This window comes from Chiloscyllium plagiosum, unplaced genomic scaffold (assembly GCF_037043375.1).
Source record: "Chiloscyllium plagiosum isolate Xiang-an unplaced genomic scaffold, Cpla_swu_hap1 HiC_scaffold_36, whole genome shotgun sequence".
In the NCBI taxonomy this organism is placed as follows: domain Eukaryota; kingdom Metazoa; phylum Chordata; class Chondrichthyes; order Orectolobiformes; family Hemiscylliidae; genus Chiloscyllium; species Chiloscyllium plagiosum.
Window position 1 is genome coordinate 44,410,290 of NW_028270174.1, and position 15,217 is coordinate 44,425,506.

Consider the following 15,217-nt stretch of genomic DNA (forward strand, 5'->3'; position numbering starts at 1 on the left):
CTCTCCTGCACTGTCCTCACCATGTGCTTCCTTTGTGCTCTTCTCCCTTTTACAACTGCTGTTGTTTTGTCTTTTTTTTTCCAAAGTTCCAAAACAATGCAACAGCATATAAAACAGTAATTGCTACTCCTGGAATTCGAGGAAATCACCTCCAGCACCTAAAATACCTCAAAAAAAGGAACAGCTTTTGCAGCCTGAAATTTTTCCCGTCCTCCATCTTAATCCTTTCGGATTTATGTACCCATCCAGATGCCTTTTAAATGTTGTAATGTACCAGCCTTCACCACTTGCTCAGGCAGCTTATTCAACACACGCACTACCCTCTGAGTGAAAAAATCGCTCCTTAGGTCCCTTTTGTATCTCTCCCCCTCACCGTAAATCTATACCCTCTCGTTCTAGACTACTCAACCCCAGGGAAAAGACCTTCTCTATTTATCCTTTCCATGCCTCTCATGATTTTATAAACAATTATAAGGTCACCCCTCAGCCTTTGATGCTCCAGGGAAAACAGCCCCAGCCTGTTCAGCTTTTCCCTATAACTTAAATCTTCCAACCCTAGCAACATCATTTTAAATCTTTTCTGAATCCTTTCAAGTTTCACAACATCTTTCCAATAGTAAGGAGACCAGAATTGCTCGCAATATTCCAAAAGTGGCCTAACCAATGTCTTGTACAGCCGTAACATGACCTCCTAACTCCTATAATGAGTACTCTGACCAATAAAGGAACGCACAACAAACGCCTTCTTCAGTATCCTATCTACCTGTGATTCTACTTTCAAGGAACTATGAACCTGTACTCCAAGGTCTCTTTTTTTCAGCAACACTTCCCAGGACCTGACCATTAAATGTATAAGACTTCTTTTTCTAAAATGGAGCACCTCACATTTATCTAAATTAAACTCCATCTGTCACTCCTCAGCCCATTGGCCCATCTGATCAAGATCCTGTTGTACTCTGAGGTAACCTTCTTTGCTGTCCACTACACCTCAGTTTTGGTGTCATCTGCAAACTTACTAATGATACCTCCTATGTTCACATCCAAATAATTTACATAAATGACAAAAAGCAGTGCACCAAGCACCGATCCTTATGGCACTCCACTGGTCACAGGCCTCCAGTCTGAAAAACAGCCCTCCAACACCACCCTTTGTCTTGACTGAGATTTTTATGAATAAGTGACTAAGATGATTAATTAGCTTAAGATAGAAGATCTTGTCTATATGGACTTCAGCAAAGTTTTTGACAAGGTCCTTCAAGACAAGCTGATACAAAAGGTGAAGTCACATGGTTAGCTGATAAGATGGATACATAGTCATAGCTCACAGAGAGTAGTATTGGTAAGGTGTTTGTCTGACTGGAGATTTGTGACCAGTGGTACTTATCAGGTCAATGTTGGGATCCCTGTTATTTGTGATATATATAAGTGGTTTGGAGGAAAATCTAGATGTCCTGAATAATAAGTTTGTGGATGACACAAAGATTGAGGGAGTTGTGGATAGTGAGCTGGATTGCCAGAAGATACAGCCAGATCTAGATAGACTGGAGAAAAATGGCAGATGGAATTTAGTTTGGACAAATACAAGGTGATGCATTTTGGAAGATCTAATGCAGGAGGGGAGTTTAAAGTAAATGGCAAAATCTTTAGTAGTGTGGGATTGTGTTCAAATAACAACCGAAATTGGTGAGTGGCAAAAATAGTCTCTTTATTTGGGGTGGCATGGGGCTTAGCACTGCTACCTCACAGCACCAGGGTCCAAGGTTCAATTCCAGCCTTGGGCGACTGTCTGTGTGGATTTTGCACATTCTCCCCGTGTCTGCATGGGTTCCCTCCCACAGTCCAAAAAGATGTACAGGTCGGGTGGATTGGCCATGCTAAATTGCCCATAGTGTTAGGTGCATTAGTCAGAGGGAAATGGGTCTGGGTGGGTTACTCTTCGGAGGGCTGGTGTGTGGACTGGTTGGGCCGAAGGCCTGTTTCCACACTGTAGGGAATTTAATCTAATTCAGCAGTCACAGCACAATTTTGAGTCACCAATAGATTCCTGAAATACAGTTCCTGCATATATTAAAATCTCATTACTATGGTGTTACCTTTTTTATCTATAGTACACAAAATTTTGAGGGGTTCTGACCTGGGAGATGGGAGATGGGTTTAAAGGTGTTAATTGCTAGGTGTTACTTCTGATGAGATGTCTGTCTGGTCTGCCTGCATAATTACATGTTAGCCCTTTTGTCTTTAAATTAGTAAATGTTAGTAAAAATAGGTATACATGCTCTAAATAAGTTAAAAATGTAATAAAAGAATAAAGGATATTAAACTGATTACTGCAGTGGATTGTGAGATTTATTTACTATTTGTCAGTATGCGTTTCATTCATTCATGCAAATTCACGTAAGCGCTGTTTTGTCAGTTAGTTTCTTCAAGGGATAATAGCCCATTTAAAAGGTATTTAACAGGTACTTAATGTTTCTGGTCCACAAGATGGTTGCTAAGGGCTAATTAATATTATAATGTTTCGGTGAGACTTGATGGGACTGATATTGTTCCATATGCAGATACGTTGTGGAAATGCAGTAATGGGTAATGCAATAAGGAACTGAAAAACACAGTGGTGGACTATTACTGCAGATATCCAGATAATGTTCTGTGTACTGTACTTGGTTTCAAATCCTGTCAGGGCAGAGAGTGGAATCTAATAAAAAAACTGGAATTAAGAGTCTAATTATGACCATTATTGATTGCTGGAAAAACTCAGTTGTTTCACTAATGTCCTTTTGGGGAGGAAACTGTCATCCTTACTTGATCTAGCCTACATCTCACTCCAGCGTTACAGCAATGTGGTTGATGTTAAAATGTCCTCTGGTCAATTAGGAAAGGGAAATAAATGCTGATCTGTGACATGTCAATAAATGTTTTAAAACATATAAGGGATGGACACTTTAAGCAACTGACAGATAGTGATGTCAGTACAAAGAACCACAATACGCAGCAGTGATGGTACAAGGAACTGGTATACACAGCAATGATCAAATAAGGAACTGGGACACATAGCGGTGACAGTACAAAGGGTGGGAATAGAGAAGCGAAAGAATAAAGAACAGAATGACAGAATCGTGACAGTGCAAAGGGCAAAAATGCAGTGCAAAGGGCAGAAATAGTGCAAAGAGTGGGAATGCAGTGCGGAAAAAGTATAAAGGGTAGGAACCCAGATTGTTTAGGGTTTCTCATTGGGAACTTATTGGTGGCTTTCATGTTTCTTGTTACTTAATCCAAAGGATTTTCTCTGTCCATATATTTCTTAAATATACACAGTGGCTTAACTCCCACAAACTTCTGTTGAAAAGAATTCTACAGATTCACCACCTTCTGGGGAAACAAGTGTCTATTATGTAAACTAAGACTGTGACCCCTTCTTTGTTCTGGATCCCTTGGCCAAGGAAACATTATTCTGCAGAATGTTTGTCCAGTTCTGTCAGAATTTGAATGAATTTCATAGTGAGTTTTATAGGTCTCAGCATAAAGTTAAGGAGATTTTTAATTAATATTTACTAAAGTTACTAATGAGAATGGTAATGATTACAGATGTAATTGTAATTTAGCCTCCAGGGCTTGCACATATTTTGAGACTGTTTGAAGTCAATGTGATCAAGTAGAATCATACCATTTCAAAGGATTCAGTAAAACAATTGAAATGATGTGAGCAGGGTGGGTGGGGGGGAGGGGGGTTCAGTATACAAAATACAAACCCTTAAATCCTTCTAAGGGACATTCACATATAAGTTACTAAGTTGTCAAATTATTAGATATAGATAAGATAGGTAGAGAGATAAATAGAAAGAATATACTATATGTATAATGGGTGAGTGTTCCCTACCTCCAGGCCAGAAGTCCTACTTGCCTTGAAGGTGTGTCTTAACGTGACTGAACAGGTTGAATAAAATAAACTATATTTGCCTTACAACTTTGCACAAATGTTTGTTTGTCTTATCAGCAGAATGCATCACTCTTTCACTAACCTTGGCAGAATACAGCAATATCCACTATCTGGTCACTCTAAAGCCTGAACACTTCTCATCCAAGATGGCAGTTGAATAGGCTGCTTCTTCTGGAGCTCGTCCACTCCATCGGTTTGTATTCTTTTCTCTTTTCTTCTTTTCCTCCTCTTCTCACCCATCGGAACTCCCAACCTCGGATCTCCAGCTTCGACCTCATGGCCTCCAAACTCCTGGCCTTTGACCTCCCACCTCAGAACTCTTGGCCTCAGCACAGACTCGATGATGTGGTCACTTGGCCCAGCATGGTGGTCTTGTAGCCAGGCATGGCAACCTGCCGACTCAGCATGGTGTCCTCTTGGCCTGGCATGGTGATCTTCTAGGAGAAAGTGAGGACTGCAGATGCTGGAGATCAGAGCTGAAAATGTGTTGCTGGAAAAGCGCAGCAGGTCAGGCAGCATCCAAGGAGCAGGAGAAATAGTGATCTCCCAATGACCCAGCGTGGTAGTCTTTGGGCGGTATGTGGTGTCCTCTCGGCCTGGTGTGGTGTCCTCTTAGCCCGGCTTTGTCCCAGTGGCCAAGTGTGGTACATGATGTCTTCAGGTGGTATGTGGGTGGTCTCAGGGAGGCTAGATGTCACCATGAACTGGATCAGAAGGCCCAGTTTCTTTGTACTTGTAAACATTCATTTTCTAATTGATTCCTAAATCTATATCACTAGGCACTTTTTTACTTCTCTACTTGACTATGAACTGTAACTGAAAAAGCTGTATCTAAGGCCTTTTGTACCCAAGATGGCGCCATAAGCAGCGACTTGCACACTCACTTGAGTATGGTACATGACAATGAAGTTAATTCCTATTCCCCAGGTTTTGTTTCATTTATGTACTTCTCCAGGGAGCTGTTAGCAGTTTCTTTCTAATTCTTCTGCATAATTTGCATTTGCAAATGACAACTCAATTGCACTTCTTTGTGATAACTCATTTGGGGTAAGAATATGCCTTATTTGTTTATATTTGATACATATAATGAAGTAATATAATTGAAAAGTTATTAAGCATCATACATAAACCATATGGCATAGTTGTCGTGTATTGGTCTTTGTTAGAAAATTAGTAAATTGCTTTAGAACTTGATGAAGTTAACATTTATAATCTATTTCCGCTTTAAATCTAGTAAACACAGGCGCGCTGACAGTATCATGCATTAGAAAGTGTGCCGGTGTTTTACTTGTTTAATTGAAAGTAACTTGCTCATTGGTAAATCTGGAATTATTACTCCAGAAACTTTTATGTACACAATATTTGTATAATACAATGCAGACAAATTAAATGCTAATTTTATTAATTGATTAATTACAATAATATAAATAACAGCATCTCTATTCATGCTCTTTATTTTCATATTTGCTGTGTACCATATGTACCATTCCTAACACTTTGATCACTATAAACATAACGGTGATAGCGCAGTACAGTTCTATATTTAATCCTAAATGTCGTCATGTATGCTTTATACTGTATCAAATATATTGCGCATTTCGTTCATTAAATTTAAATATAAATGTATTTCTTTAACTGTTGATCAGGGTTGCTTCCTCAGCTGGACATGTTCTTTAACGCCACTAATTGCGGTTGTTTGTTTTATTGCACTTCATCCGTCATAGCTATAATTTGAGATGTGTGATCACTGTCCCCATCCCATCCCTGTACCCTCCACTAAGCCGTAATGTCGGTGGAACTGGTTGCTCTGATTGGCTCCTTGTGATTACCGTGCTGCCAGTGAAGAACCATCCCTCCTGCTGATTAACGGAGCTGTCTGTCAATCCGAATCGGTCCAGGGGCCCTTTCAGTCGCTGGGTTGTCTGCTCTGTGAGGATATACAGTACGCTGAGGAAAAGGAGTGCTTGCTAACGTTAGTATGGTAAGTGAATGTACACTCGTTAATAGTAAAAATATACATCTGCGTGATTTTTTTCAAATAGATTTTCTATTGATTTTTGTTATATATTACAACAGACGGGAAAAATAGAGGAAGTATTCAAACATCTTGTTTATAAGGCTTTTTGTTTTGGCTTTAGAATTTATTTCCTTCGAATAAAATTCACTTATTTTATTCTTACCTGCCCCCGTGTATCTCATAGTGATAGTGTCTGTGTATTAAGGACCAGAGGAATGTTGTAATGTCGAATTCATAAAATTGCCCGGTGACGCCACTGCAAAAAAAACTGCAACTCGTAATAAACGCAAGGCAGTTTGGATCTGTGGTTTTAGCATGTCATTTTTGATCTGCTTTTTTTTATCAGATCCTGGATGGAAGGCTTTTGTGCTTTGTTTCCCCAGTAACACATACAGCGCCTCTGCTGTACAAATGTCTTTGGATTTCTCAAATGTAATTGCCTCTAAAATACATATCTTTTACTTTAACAGTATGGTTTCGTAAATCACGCCTTGGAATTATTAATCCAACGGAATTATGGACCTTTGGTGTGGGAAGATATCAAGTAAGTTATAACAAAATTAAAAACCGAATTAACTCGACCCTGAGTTCCCATTTTTTTTTGCTCTAAGTATACACATTGTACCACATTCAGGGGTGTGTAGGTTAGGGGCACTACTCAGGAGAAAGTTAAAAATCACATAATTGTCTTACAATTGTATACTCCACAACCACCTGATGAAGGAGCAGTGCTCTGAAAGCTAATGCTTCCAATTAAACCTGTTAGACTACAACCTGGTGTTGTGTGATTTTTAACTTTGTACACCCCAGTGTTTAACTTTGTACACTGGCATCTCCAAATCATGACTCAGGAGAAATGTAGCGTAAAATGGTAGGTCTGGGTGGGATACTGTTTGCAGGGTCGGTGTGGATTTGTCGGGGCAAATGGCTGTTTTCATACTGTAGGGGTTCTGTGATCTTGTGTGAATACCATTGATGCGGTTCAGGAATGTTTGGTTTAGGCAGTTTAGTTATTGTTTATTCATCATGAATGCTAATTAATGTTTGGTGTTGTGAGATTGCAATCTCAAGATGTTTTATATCTAGCAAAATAAATTCTACACTGGGAAACACTGGTTTCAAAGGTGTATTTTAAGTGTGTTCACAAAGGAGAAAGATATGGTGGATAGTGAGATTAGTGTGGGGCATGCTAATATGCTAGAGTATTTTGAGGTCAAGAAAAGTGGTGTTAGTCTGTTGAAGATCATTAAGGTGGATAGGTCCCTCAGGCCTGATGGTATCTACCTCAGGTTGTTGAGAGAGGCAAGAGAGGAGATTCGCTAGCAAGCATACACGACCCCAGCAATGAAGAGGTCCTGGAGGACTGGTGCATAGCTAATGTTGTTCCTCTCCTCAAGAAAGGGACAGCAGGATAATCCAGCAAGTTATGGACTGCATTGCACATCGGCGGTTGGTAAACTATTGGACAGGATCATTAGGAATATGATTTGCATGTGTTTGGAAATGCATGACTTAATTAGAGACAGTCAGCATGGCTTTGTGTGGGGTAGGTCATATTTTACTAACTTTGATTTTATTTTGAGGGAAGTGACAAGGGTGATTGATGTTGGGTAGAGCAGTGATTGTTTATATGGATTTTAATAAGGCTTTTGAAAAGTCCTTTCATGGTAGGCTCATCCAGAAGATTAAGATTCTTGGGATTCACAGTGACTTGGCCATGTAGATTCAGATTTGGCTTGCCCATAGACAGAGGGAAGTGGTGGAAAAGTGTTTTTCAGACTGGAGATCCATGAATAGTGTTTTTTTAGATTAGATTAGATTAGATTAGATTAGATTACAGTGTGGAAACAGGCCCTTCGGCCCAACAAGTCCACACCAACCCGCCGAAGCATAACCCACCCATTCCCCTACATTTACCCCTTACCTAACACTACGGGCAATTTAGCATGGCCAATTCACCTGACCTGCACATCTTTGGACTGTGGGAGGAAACCGGAGCACCCGGAGGAAACCCACGCAGACACGGGGAGAACGTGCAAACTCCACACAGTCAGTCGCCTGAGGTGGGAATTTTACCCGGGTCTCTGGCGCTGTGAGGCAGCAGTGCTAACCACTGTGCCACCGTGCCGCCCATTGTGTTCCATTGGGATCTGTACTCTGACCTCTGCTGTTTGGGATTATATAAATTACTTTGTTGAAAATGTAGATGGATGGGTTAGTAAGTTTGCAGATGATACAAAGATTGGTGGAGTTGTGGATAGTGTAGAAGATTGTCCAAAGATACAGCAGAATGTAGATCAGTTACAGATATGGTTGGAGAAATGGCACATGAAGTTTAATCTGTATAAGGTGCTGCACTTTGGGAGATCAAATGTTAAGAAAAAAGTATACAATTATTGGCAGGACTCTGAACAACATTGATGTACAGACAGAGGGATCTTGGGGTCCTGGTCCATAATTCCTTGAAAGTGGCAACGCAAGTAAACAGAGTGGTAAAGCTGGCCTTTCTTATTTGGGGAATTGGTTATAAGAGTCAGGATGCTATGTTGCAGCTTTGTAAGACTTAGGTTAGGCTACGCTTACTATATTGTGTTTAGTTCTGGTTGCTATAATTACAGGAAGGATGTGAGGCTTTGGAGAGGGTGCAAATAAGGTGACCAGGTTGCTGTCTGGATTAGAGAATATGACCTGTAAGGAGAGGCTGTACAAGATGTTTTCTCTGGCGCAACAGAGGCTGTGGGGAGACTTGATAGAAGTCTATAAAATTTTGAGATGAGGAGATAGAGTTGATGGTCAGAATCTTATTAAGCATTTCAACTCTTGGGAAAAATACTAGCAGGCATGCATTTAATATGAGAGGGAGAAAGTCGAAAACAGATCTGAGGGATATGTTTATTTTTTATACAATGTGATAGGTGGCCTGCAAAGTGCTGCCAGGGGTGGTGATGGAGACAAGTATATAAGGGTGTTTAAGGGGATGCTGGACAAACAGGCAGACAACTAGCCACCAGGATACATGAACATCAACTAGCTACAAAAAGACATGACCCACTATCAATAGTATCCTTAATATGGATGAGGATGACCATTTTGACTGGGCCAAACATTCATCCTCGGACAAGCCAAATAGAGACGCAGATGAGAATCCCTGAAGCATAGCTTCCAACCAGAATCTAGTAGAAAATGAGGACTACAGGAGAATGAGTCCGGTCCATCACCTTTCCCATCTATCAGCTCCACCCCCTTCTCCAACCTATCACCTTCTCTTCCCACCTTCGTCGAGATTAGATTACTTACAGTGTGGAAACAGGCCCTTTGGCCCAACAAGTCCACACCGACCCGCCGAAGCACAACCCACCCAGACCCATTCTGCTACATTTACCCCTTCTACTAACACTATGGGCAATTTTAGCATGACCAATTCACCTAACCTGCACATTTTTGGACTGTGGGAGGAAACCGGACCACCCGGAGGAAACCCACGCAGACACGGGGAGAATGTGCAAACTCCACACGGACAGTTGCCTGAGGCGGGAATTGAACCCGGGTCTCTGGCACTGTGAGGCAGCAGTGCTAACCACTGTGCTCACTATTACATTTCTCAGCTACTTTTCCCCCTAGCCCCACACCCCTCCCATTTATCTCTCAGTGCCCTCCCCCAGCCCACAAGCCTCATTCCTGATGTAGGGCTTATGCCAAAAGCATTTATTCTCCTGCTCCTCAGATGCTGCCTGACCTGCTGTGCTTTTCCAGCACTACAGTGTTTGATTCTGACTCTGATCTCCAACATTTGCAGTCCTCACTTTCTCCTACACCTCCTATTCTTGCAACGAAAGTGCATATCCTCACACTTTCCCATGTTGTATTCCATCTATCACTGCGATGCCCACTTCCCATCCTATCCGGTCCAAGTCCTTCTACAGTCTCCCTGCCTTGTCAACATTATCTGTTACCATGGAATCCCTGCAGTGTGGAAACAGATCATCTGGCCCAACATGTCTGCATCTGCAATATATTCCACCCAGACCCATTCCCCTACCCTATTCGTCTATATTTACCCCAGACTAATGCATCTAACCTACACATCCCTGGACACTGTGGGCAATTTAGCACAGCAAAATCACCTAACCTGCACATCTTTGGACTGTAGGAGAAAACTGGAGCACCCAGAGGGGATCCATGCAGACACAGGGAGAATGTGCAAACTCCACACAGACAGTCACCCCAGGCTGGAATTGAACCTGGATCTTAGCTCTGTGAAGCATAGTGCTAACCACTGAGCCACCGTGTTCTTCCACCCATCTGTGTTATCTGCAAACTTGCAACAATGCCCTAAGTTCCTTTTGTCCAGATCACTAATGTGTATTCTGAATTTTTGTGGTCTCAGTACAGACCTTTGAAGTCTGCTAGTTGCTTCCAGTGTGGAAAAGATCTCTTTTATCCCCCACACTCTGCCTTTTACCAGTCAGTTCAGTCCTCTATCTATGCCAGTACCTTGCCTCTAACACCATGAGCTTATTTAGCAACCTCCTTTTCAAAGGCCCTCTGGAAATGCAAATAGACCACATCTGCTGGTTTTCCTTTTTTTGTAATTTGGTCATAACCACCTCCAAAGAATTAGAAAGATGAGCCCCCCTTGATGAAGTTGCACCTATTCTGCCCTGTTTTACCATGCACTTCCAAGTACTTTGCAATCTCATCCTTAGTAATGGACACTAAAATCTTAACAACAACAAAGGTCTGGCTAACTGACCTAATAATTTTCTGTCATCTTTTCCTCCTTTTCTTAAACAGAGTTACTATATTAAACATTGTTCAGTCCTCTGGGACCCTCCCTGAATTAAGTAACTTTCGAGATAATCACTAATGCCTCTAGAATGTCCTCACTATCCCCTTCAGAGCCTTTGGGTGCAGTCCATCCAGTCTGGGTGCATTTTCCTCCTTTTTAGATCTTTTCAGTTGCCCCAGCACCACCACCTTAGTGAAGGCCATTACAGGCTCAGCTCTGCCCCAACTCCAGTTCTGCTATGCGACTAGTATTTTACACTGTGAAGACTTAATCTTAGTGACAGTGTTTTAAGTAGAGAATAATAGATTGGTTAGCTTGACATTTAGTAGTTGAGAAAGTGCTAAGACTTAATAGCAATGTGCTTGGAAAACAGTGACTCACCGTGGAATTGTTAAAGGGAGTTCTGTGTTTGACAAATTACTGAAATTTTTGATGTAACTGTATAGTTGATAAATAGAAACCAGAGGGTGTGGCTTGCTTTGACTATCAGGATTTCACAATACGGGCAACCACCCCTCCCCTGCCCCCCTTCCTCAAGTTTGAATATGTGGGTTTGGGGTAGTGTACTTGGATGGCTAGAGAAAGAGAATTGTGTAAGAAGTTGGTTAGGCAATGGCTGGAGTATTGTGCACAAAATCTGGAATCCACATTAGTTGAGATTTACCAGGATGCTGATTGGGCTGTGGTGTTTTTAGTTGTGAAGTGAGACTAGACAGACTGTGGTGTTTTCCTTTTGAGCAGGGGAGATTGGAATTCATCAAGTTTATAGGAGTGTAGACAGGAAGAAAGTCCCTCCCTTGATGGAGGAATCAATGACTAGTAGATACAGATTTAAGGTAATGGGCAGATGGTTAGGGGATATTATGGTGAAACTTTTCCAGATAGTGGGAATCTGGAATTCATTGCTAGTAAGGGAGATAGTAGTAGACACACTCAACAGCATTTGAAATATTTAGATGTGCTGTAGAGGGGGACCTGAGGAGGATGCAGAGATGTTTCGGTGTGATTCAACATGTTGAGTGAATGTGCAAATGTACAGAAAGATTGGGAAAACTGGGAGGTGCAGTGGGACCTGGGTGTCTTTGCATCTGCAGCAACTAGTGTACAAAGAAGGCAAATTGTACAGAGGCCCCCTTAGCAAGAGGATATGCACACAGGAGCAGGATGTCATCTTGTTGTAGTTGTAGAGGACCTTGGTTAGACCATACTTGGAGTTTGTGTACAATTTTGATTGTCTTATCTGAGGAAGGATATTCTGACTGTGGAAGGAGTGCTACAAAAGTTTTCCAGAATGATTGCTGGCATGATAGGATTGATGTCCGAAGAAAGTCTGGATCATTTAGGATTCTATTAGCTGTAAAGAGATTGGATAGGCTCTGGTTACCTTGGAGCAGAGGAGACTGAGGGGGAACGTGATTGCTTCAATCTTATACACTTCATAAATACAGAAGGAGCTATCTCCTTGATGGAGGGATCTAAGATAAGGGATGGAGATTTAAAGTAAGAAGCAGAAGGTTTAGAGGAGATGTGAGGAAAGCATTTTTCACCTTTTAAGATGGTTTTTTAAAAAATACTTCACTGTCTGAAGTTGGTGGTAAAGGCAGAAACCAAATATCAATCAAATATTTAGGTGATCACTTGTGATACTAAGGCTGTGGACCAGGTGCTGGAAAGCTGGATTGAATAGATCATGGTTTTTTTTTCGCTGCTGGTAGGCTGAAGGGTGCTCTTCTACGCTTTCAACCTTTTTTAAAGATGCTATATTCAGTGGAGTTTAGAGTAAGAGGTGGTTGTCATCTGATAATCAAACCGAGGGAGGAGCTGGAATTTCTTGAACTACTGGGTTTCTGAAGAGAAGTTTGGCTGTTGATATTGGAGCATGAAAATTTGGAAGTTCTCTATCTAATCTTCTGTTACCAGATACTGAATGTTCAGAAAATATAAGTTAAATCTTACCCTGAACTGGCAAAAGTAGCATTGGTCTTCAGAAAAATCAATCAATAGACAATGCTATGTACCTATCAAACATTGTGGAAACCGCTTATGTAATCTGACTACTTTTTTTTTGTTTTCTTTTAAAATGTATCTCTTGACAGTACCTGTTTCTAGTCCCATTCTCACTCAAAAAGACAAAGGTTATTGAGTTAAAATTATAGACATTAGATTTGTTTAACTTTGCTCTGCTAAAGTGGGAACAGGGAATAATCAGCCACAATCATATTGAATGGTGGGACTGACTCGAATGGCCCATGCCTGCTCTTATTTTCTATGTGCTTATGGTCTCTGCCTGTAAGAGAGCCAAATTTATTTCCACTCATCTCTTCCTGTTTAAGTACCTAATATGAATATTTGCAATGTTTTATGCCTCTTGGTAGTACACCCTTTTAATCATTTATCTCTCTTCAGAATTCAAAGGAAGATAAGTAAATTTATAATATTGAGACTTGCTACTTTGGTGATATTATAAGCCTGTTCAATTAAATTCCCTACAGTACGGAAACAGGCTCTTCGGCCCAACACGTCCACACCGACGAGCAACCCGCCCAAACCCATTCCCCCCGACTAATGCACCTAACACTAGGGACAATTTAGCATGGCCAATCCACCTGACCTGCACATCTTTTGGATTGTGGGAGGAAACCAGAGCACCCGGAGGAAACCCACGCAGACATGGGGAGAATGTGCAAACTCCACACACAGTTGCCCGAGACAGGAATTGAACCCGGGTCCCTGGTGCTGTGAGGCAGCAGTGCTAACCACTGAGCCACCGTGCTGTTCCTTTGATTTGACATTATCTTTTAATTTTTATTGGAGCTAATTTTTTCCTTTGTGCCATAAAGGAATGTACAAGTATTTAATTCTTTGTTTAATTCTTTACTGCTTGTTACCGTCACATCTTGCAATAAGGCCTCTTGACCATCTCCCCGCTCAAATCAATGATAGTTGTTTCGAATTGAGACTCTAGTTTCAGACTTGACTAAATCACTTCCAAAGATATTTCAATTTATGGTCTGTTTTTTCCCTATTGAGCATCTTTTTTACTTCCAGGTAATGAATCCTTTTGTGTAATACTAGGAACACTAGTTATTTTCTTGAAACACCTATCTAGCACAGTGTCTTGTTGAATTCAAGGTTTGTGTAAAGATTTGTAGCTGGGTATGTTCGCTGAGCTGGGAGATGATTTGCAGACATTTTAGTCCCCTGTCTAGGTGACCTCTTCAGTGCTTTGAAGCCTCCTGTGAAGCACTGTTGTACTGTCTTCTGGAATTTATTTGGTTCCACTTCTGCTGTTTCAGGTAGTCTGTTCTGGTTGTTCATTGGCCTCGACCCAATATACCAGCCACTACAATGTGTTGGAATCTGTGGTTGAGTGCCTTGCTTCTAGAAATGCTCTGGCTGTCCTCTGTTTAGCTTGTGCTATGATTGTTGTGTTGTCCCAGTCGAATTTGTGGTCCATGTCATCTGTGTGCACAGCTACTGGGGACAGCTGATCATTGCATTTAGTGACTCGTTGGTGTTTTTGGATGCGGATTGCCTGTTGTCTGCCTGTTCGCCCTATATAGTGTTTTGTGCAACCTTTGCATGGAATCCTGTGAATTTTATGTCCACAATTCCACCCCAAACTCTGGATCAGATACATGGACAACACTTATCTTAACATTTAAGAGAACCGAAATCAAGAACATCCACCAGATTATCAACACCATACTCACTGGGATCAGACTTACGAAAGAGGAGGAAGCCAACAATCAACTTCCATTCCTGGATTTGATGGTACAAAGAACACAGAACTGTGAATGCACCACAAAAATGTACAGGAAAGCCACACACTCTGGCCACATCTGGCATTACAACAGTAACCACCCAAACACACGAGAATCTGCATTAGCACCCCTCTTCAAAAGGGCTACAATATGTTGCAGCACTCCTGACCTAATGAACAGAAGAAGATCTCTACAGAGTATTTGCCAAGAACTGATCTCCCTACAACTTTATCTGCAGGTACCTAACAGACAAACAGTGTAATGAGGACATGCCATGACCTAAAAGTCTCTGAACTGACAGCCAGACGTTATTGACTACTGGGATTCATGACAGCCCATAACCTGACAGCCACACTCCGACAACAACTCATCACGACAAAAGACACATGTGCAAGACTAAAGTAATTTTCAGGATACCATGCAAAGACTGCACCAAACACAACACCTTGCAAACAGCTAGACAACTACCAACTGACAAATTTGAGTTCATTTGAGGTGACTCAGACAGTGGATGAGGGTACTGTTGTGAATATTGTATATTTGGACTTTCAGAAGTGTTTGATTCCAGTACCTGGTTAGTAGCAAATTAGCTGTTTTTGGGATTGATTGGTCCTTTTAGTAGCATGAATTACAAGTTGGCTAAAAGATAGAAAATGGAAGGTGGGTAGAAATGGAGACAGTTTGAAAGTGGAGTTCCTTGGGGATCAGTG

The 15,217-nt window shown here is 41.3% G+C and overlaps 1 protein-coding gene across 1 annotated transcript in view; it reads left to right on the forward strand.

The window, feature by feature from the left end:
* Positions 1 to 5,742: 5,742 nt before the first annotated feature.
* The window catches only part of gucy1b1 (guanylate cyclase 1 soluble subunit beta 1), a 200,685-nt gene continuing 191,210 nt past the window's right edge, over positions 5,743 to 15,217 (forward strand). Inside the window, exons 1-2 of the mRNA XM_043708804.2 lie at positions 5,743 to 5,918; positions 6,425 to 6,498. Of these exons, the coding sequence (XP_043564739.2) occupies positions 5,916 to 5,918; positions 6,425 to 6,498 (77 nt within the window). The 5' untranslated portion in view covers positions 5,743 to 5,915. The remainder of the gene's footprint in view (positions 5,919 to 6,424; positions 6,499 to 15,217) is intronic.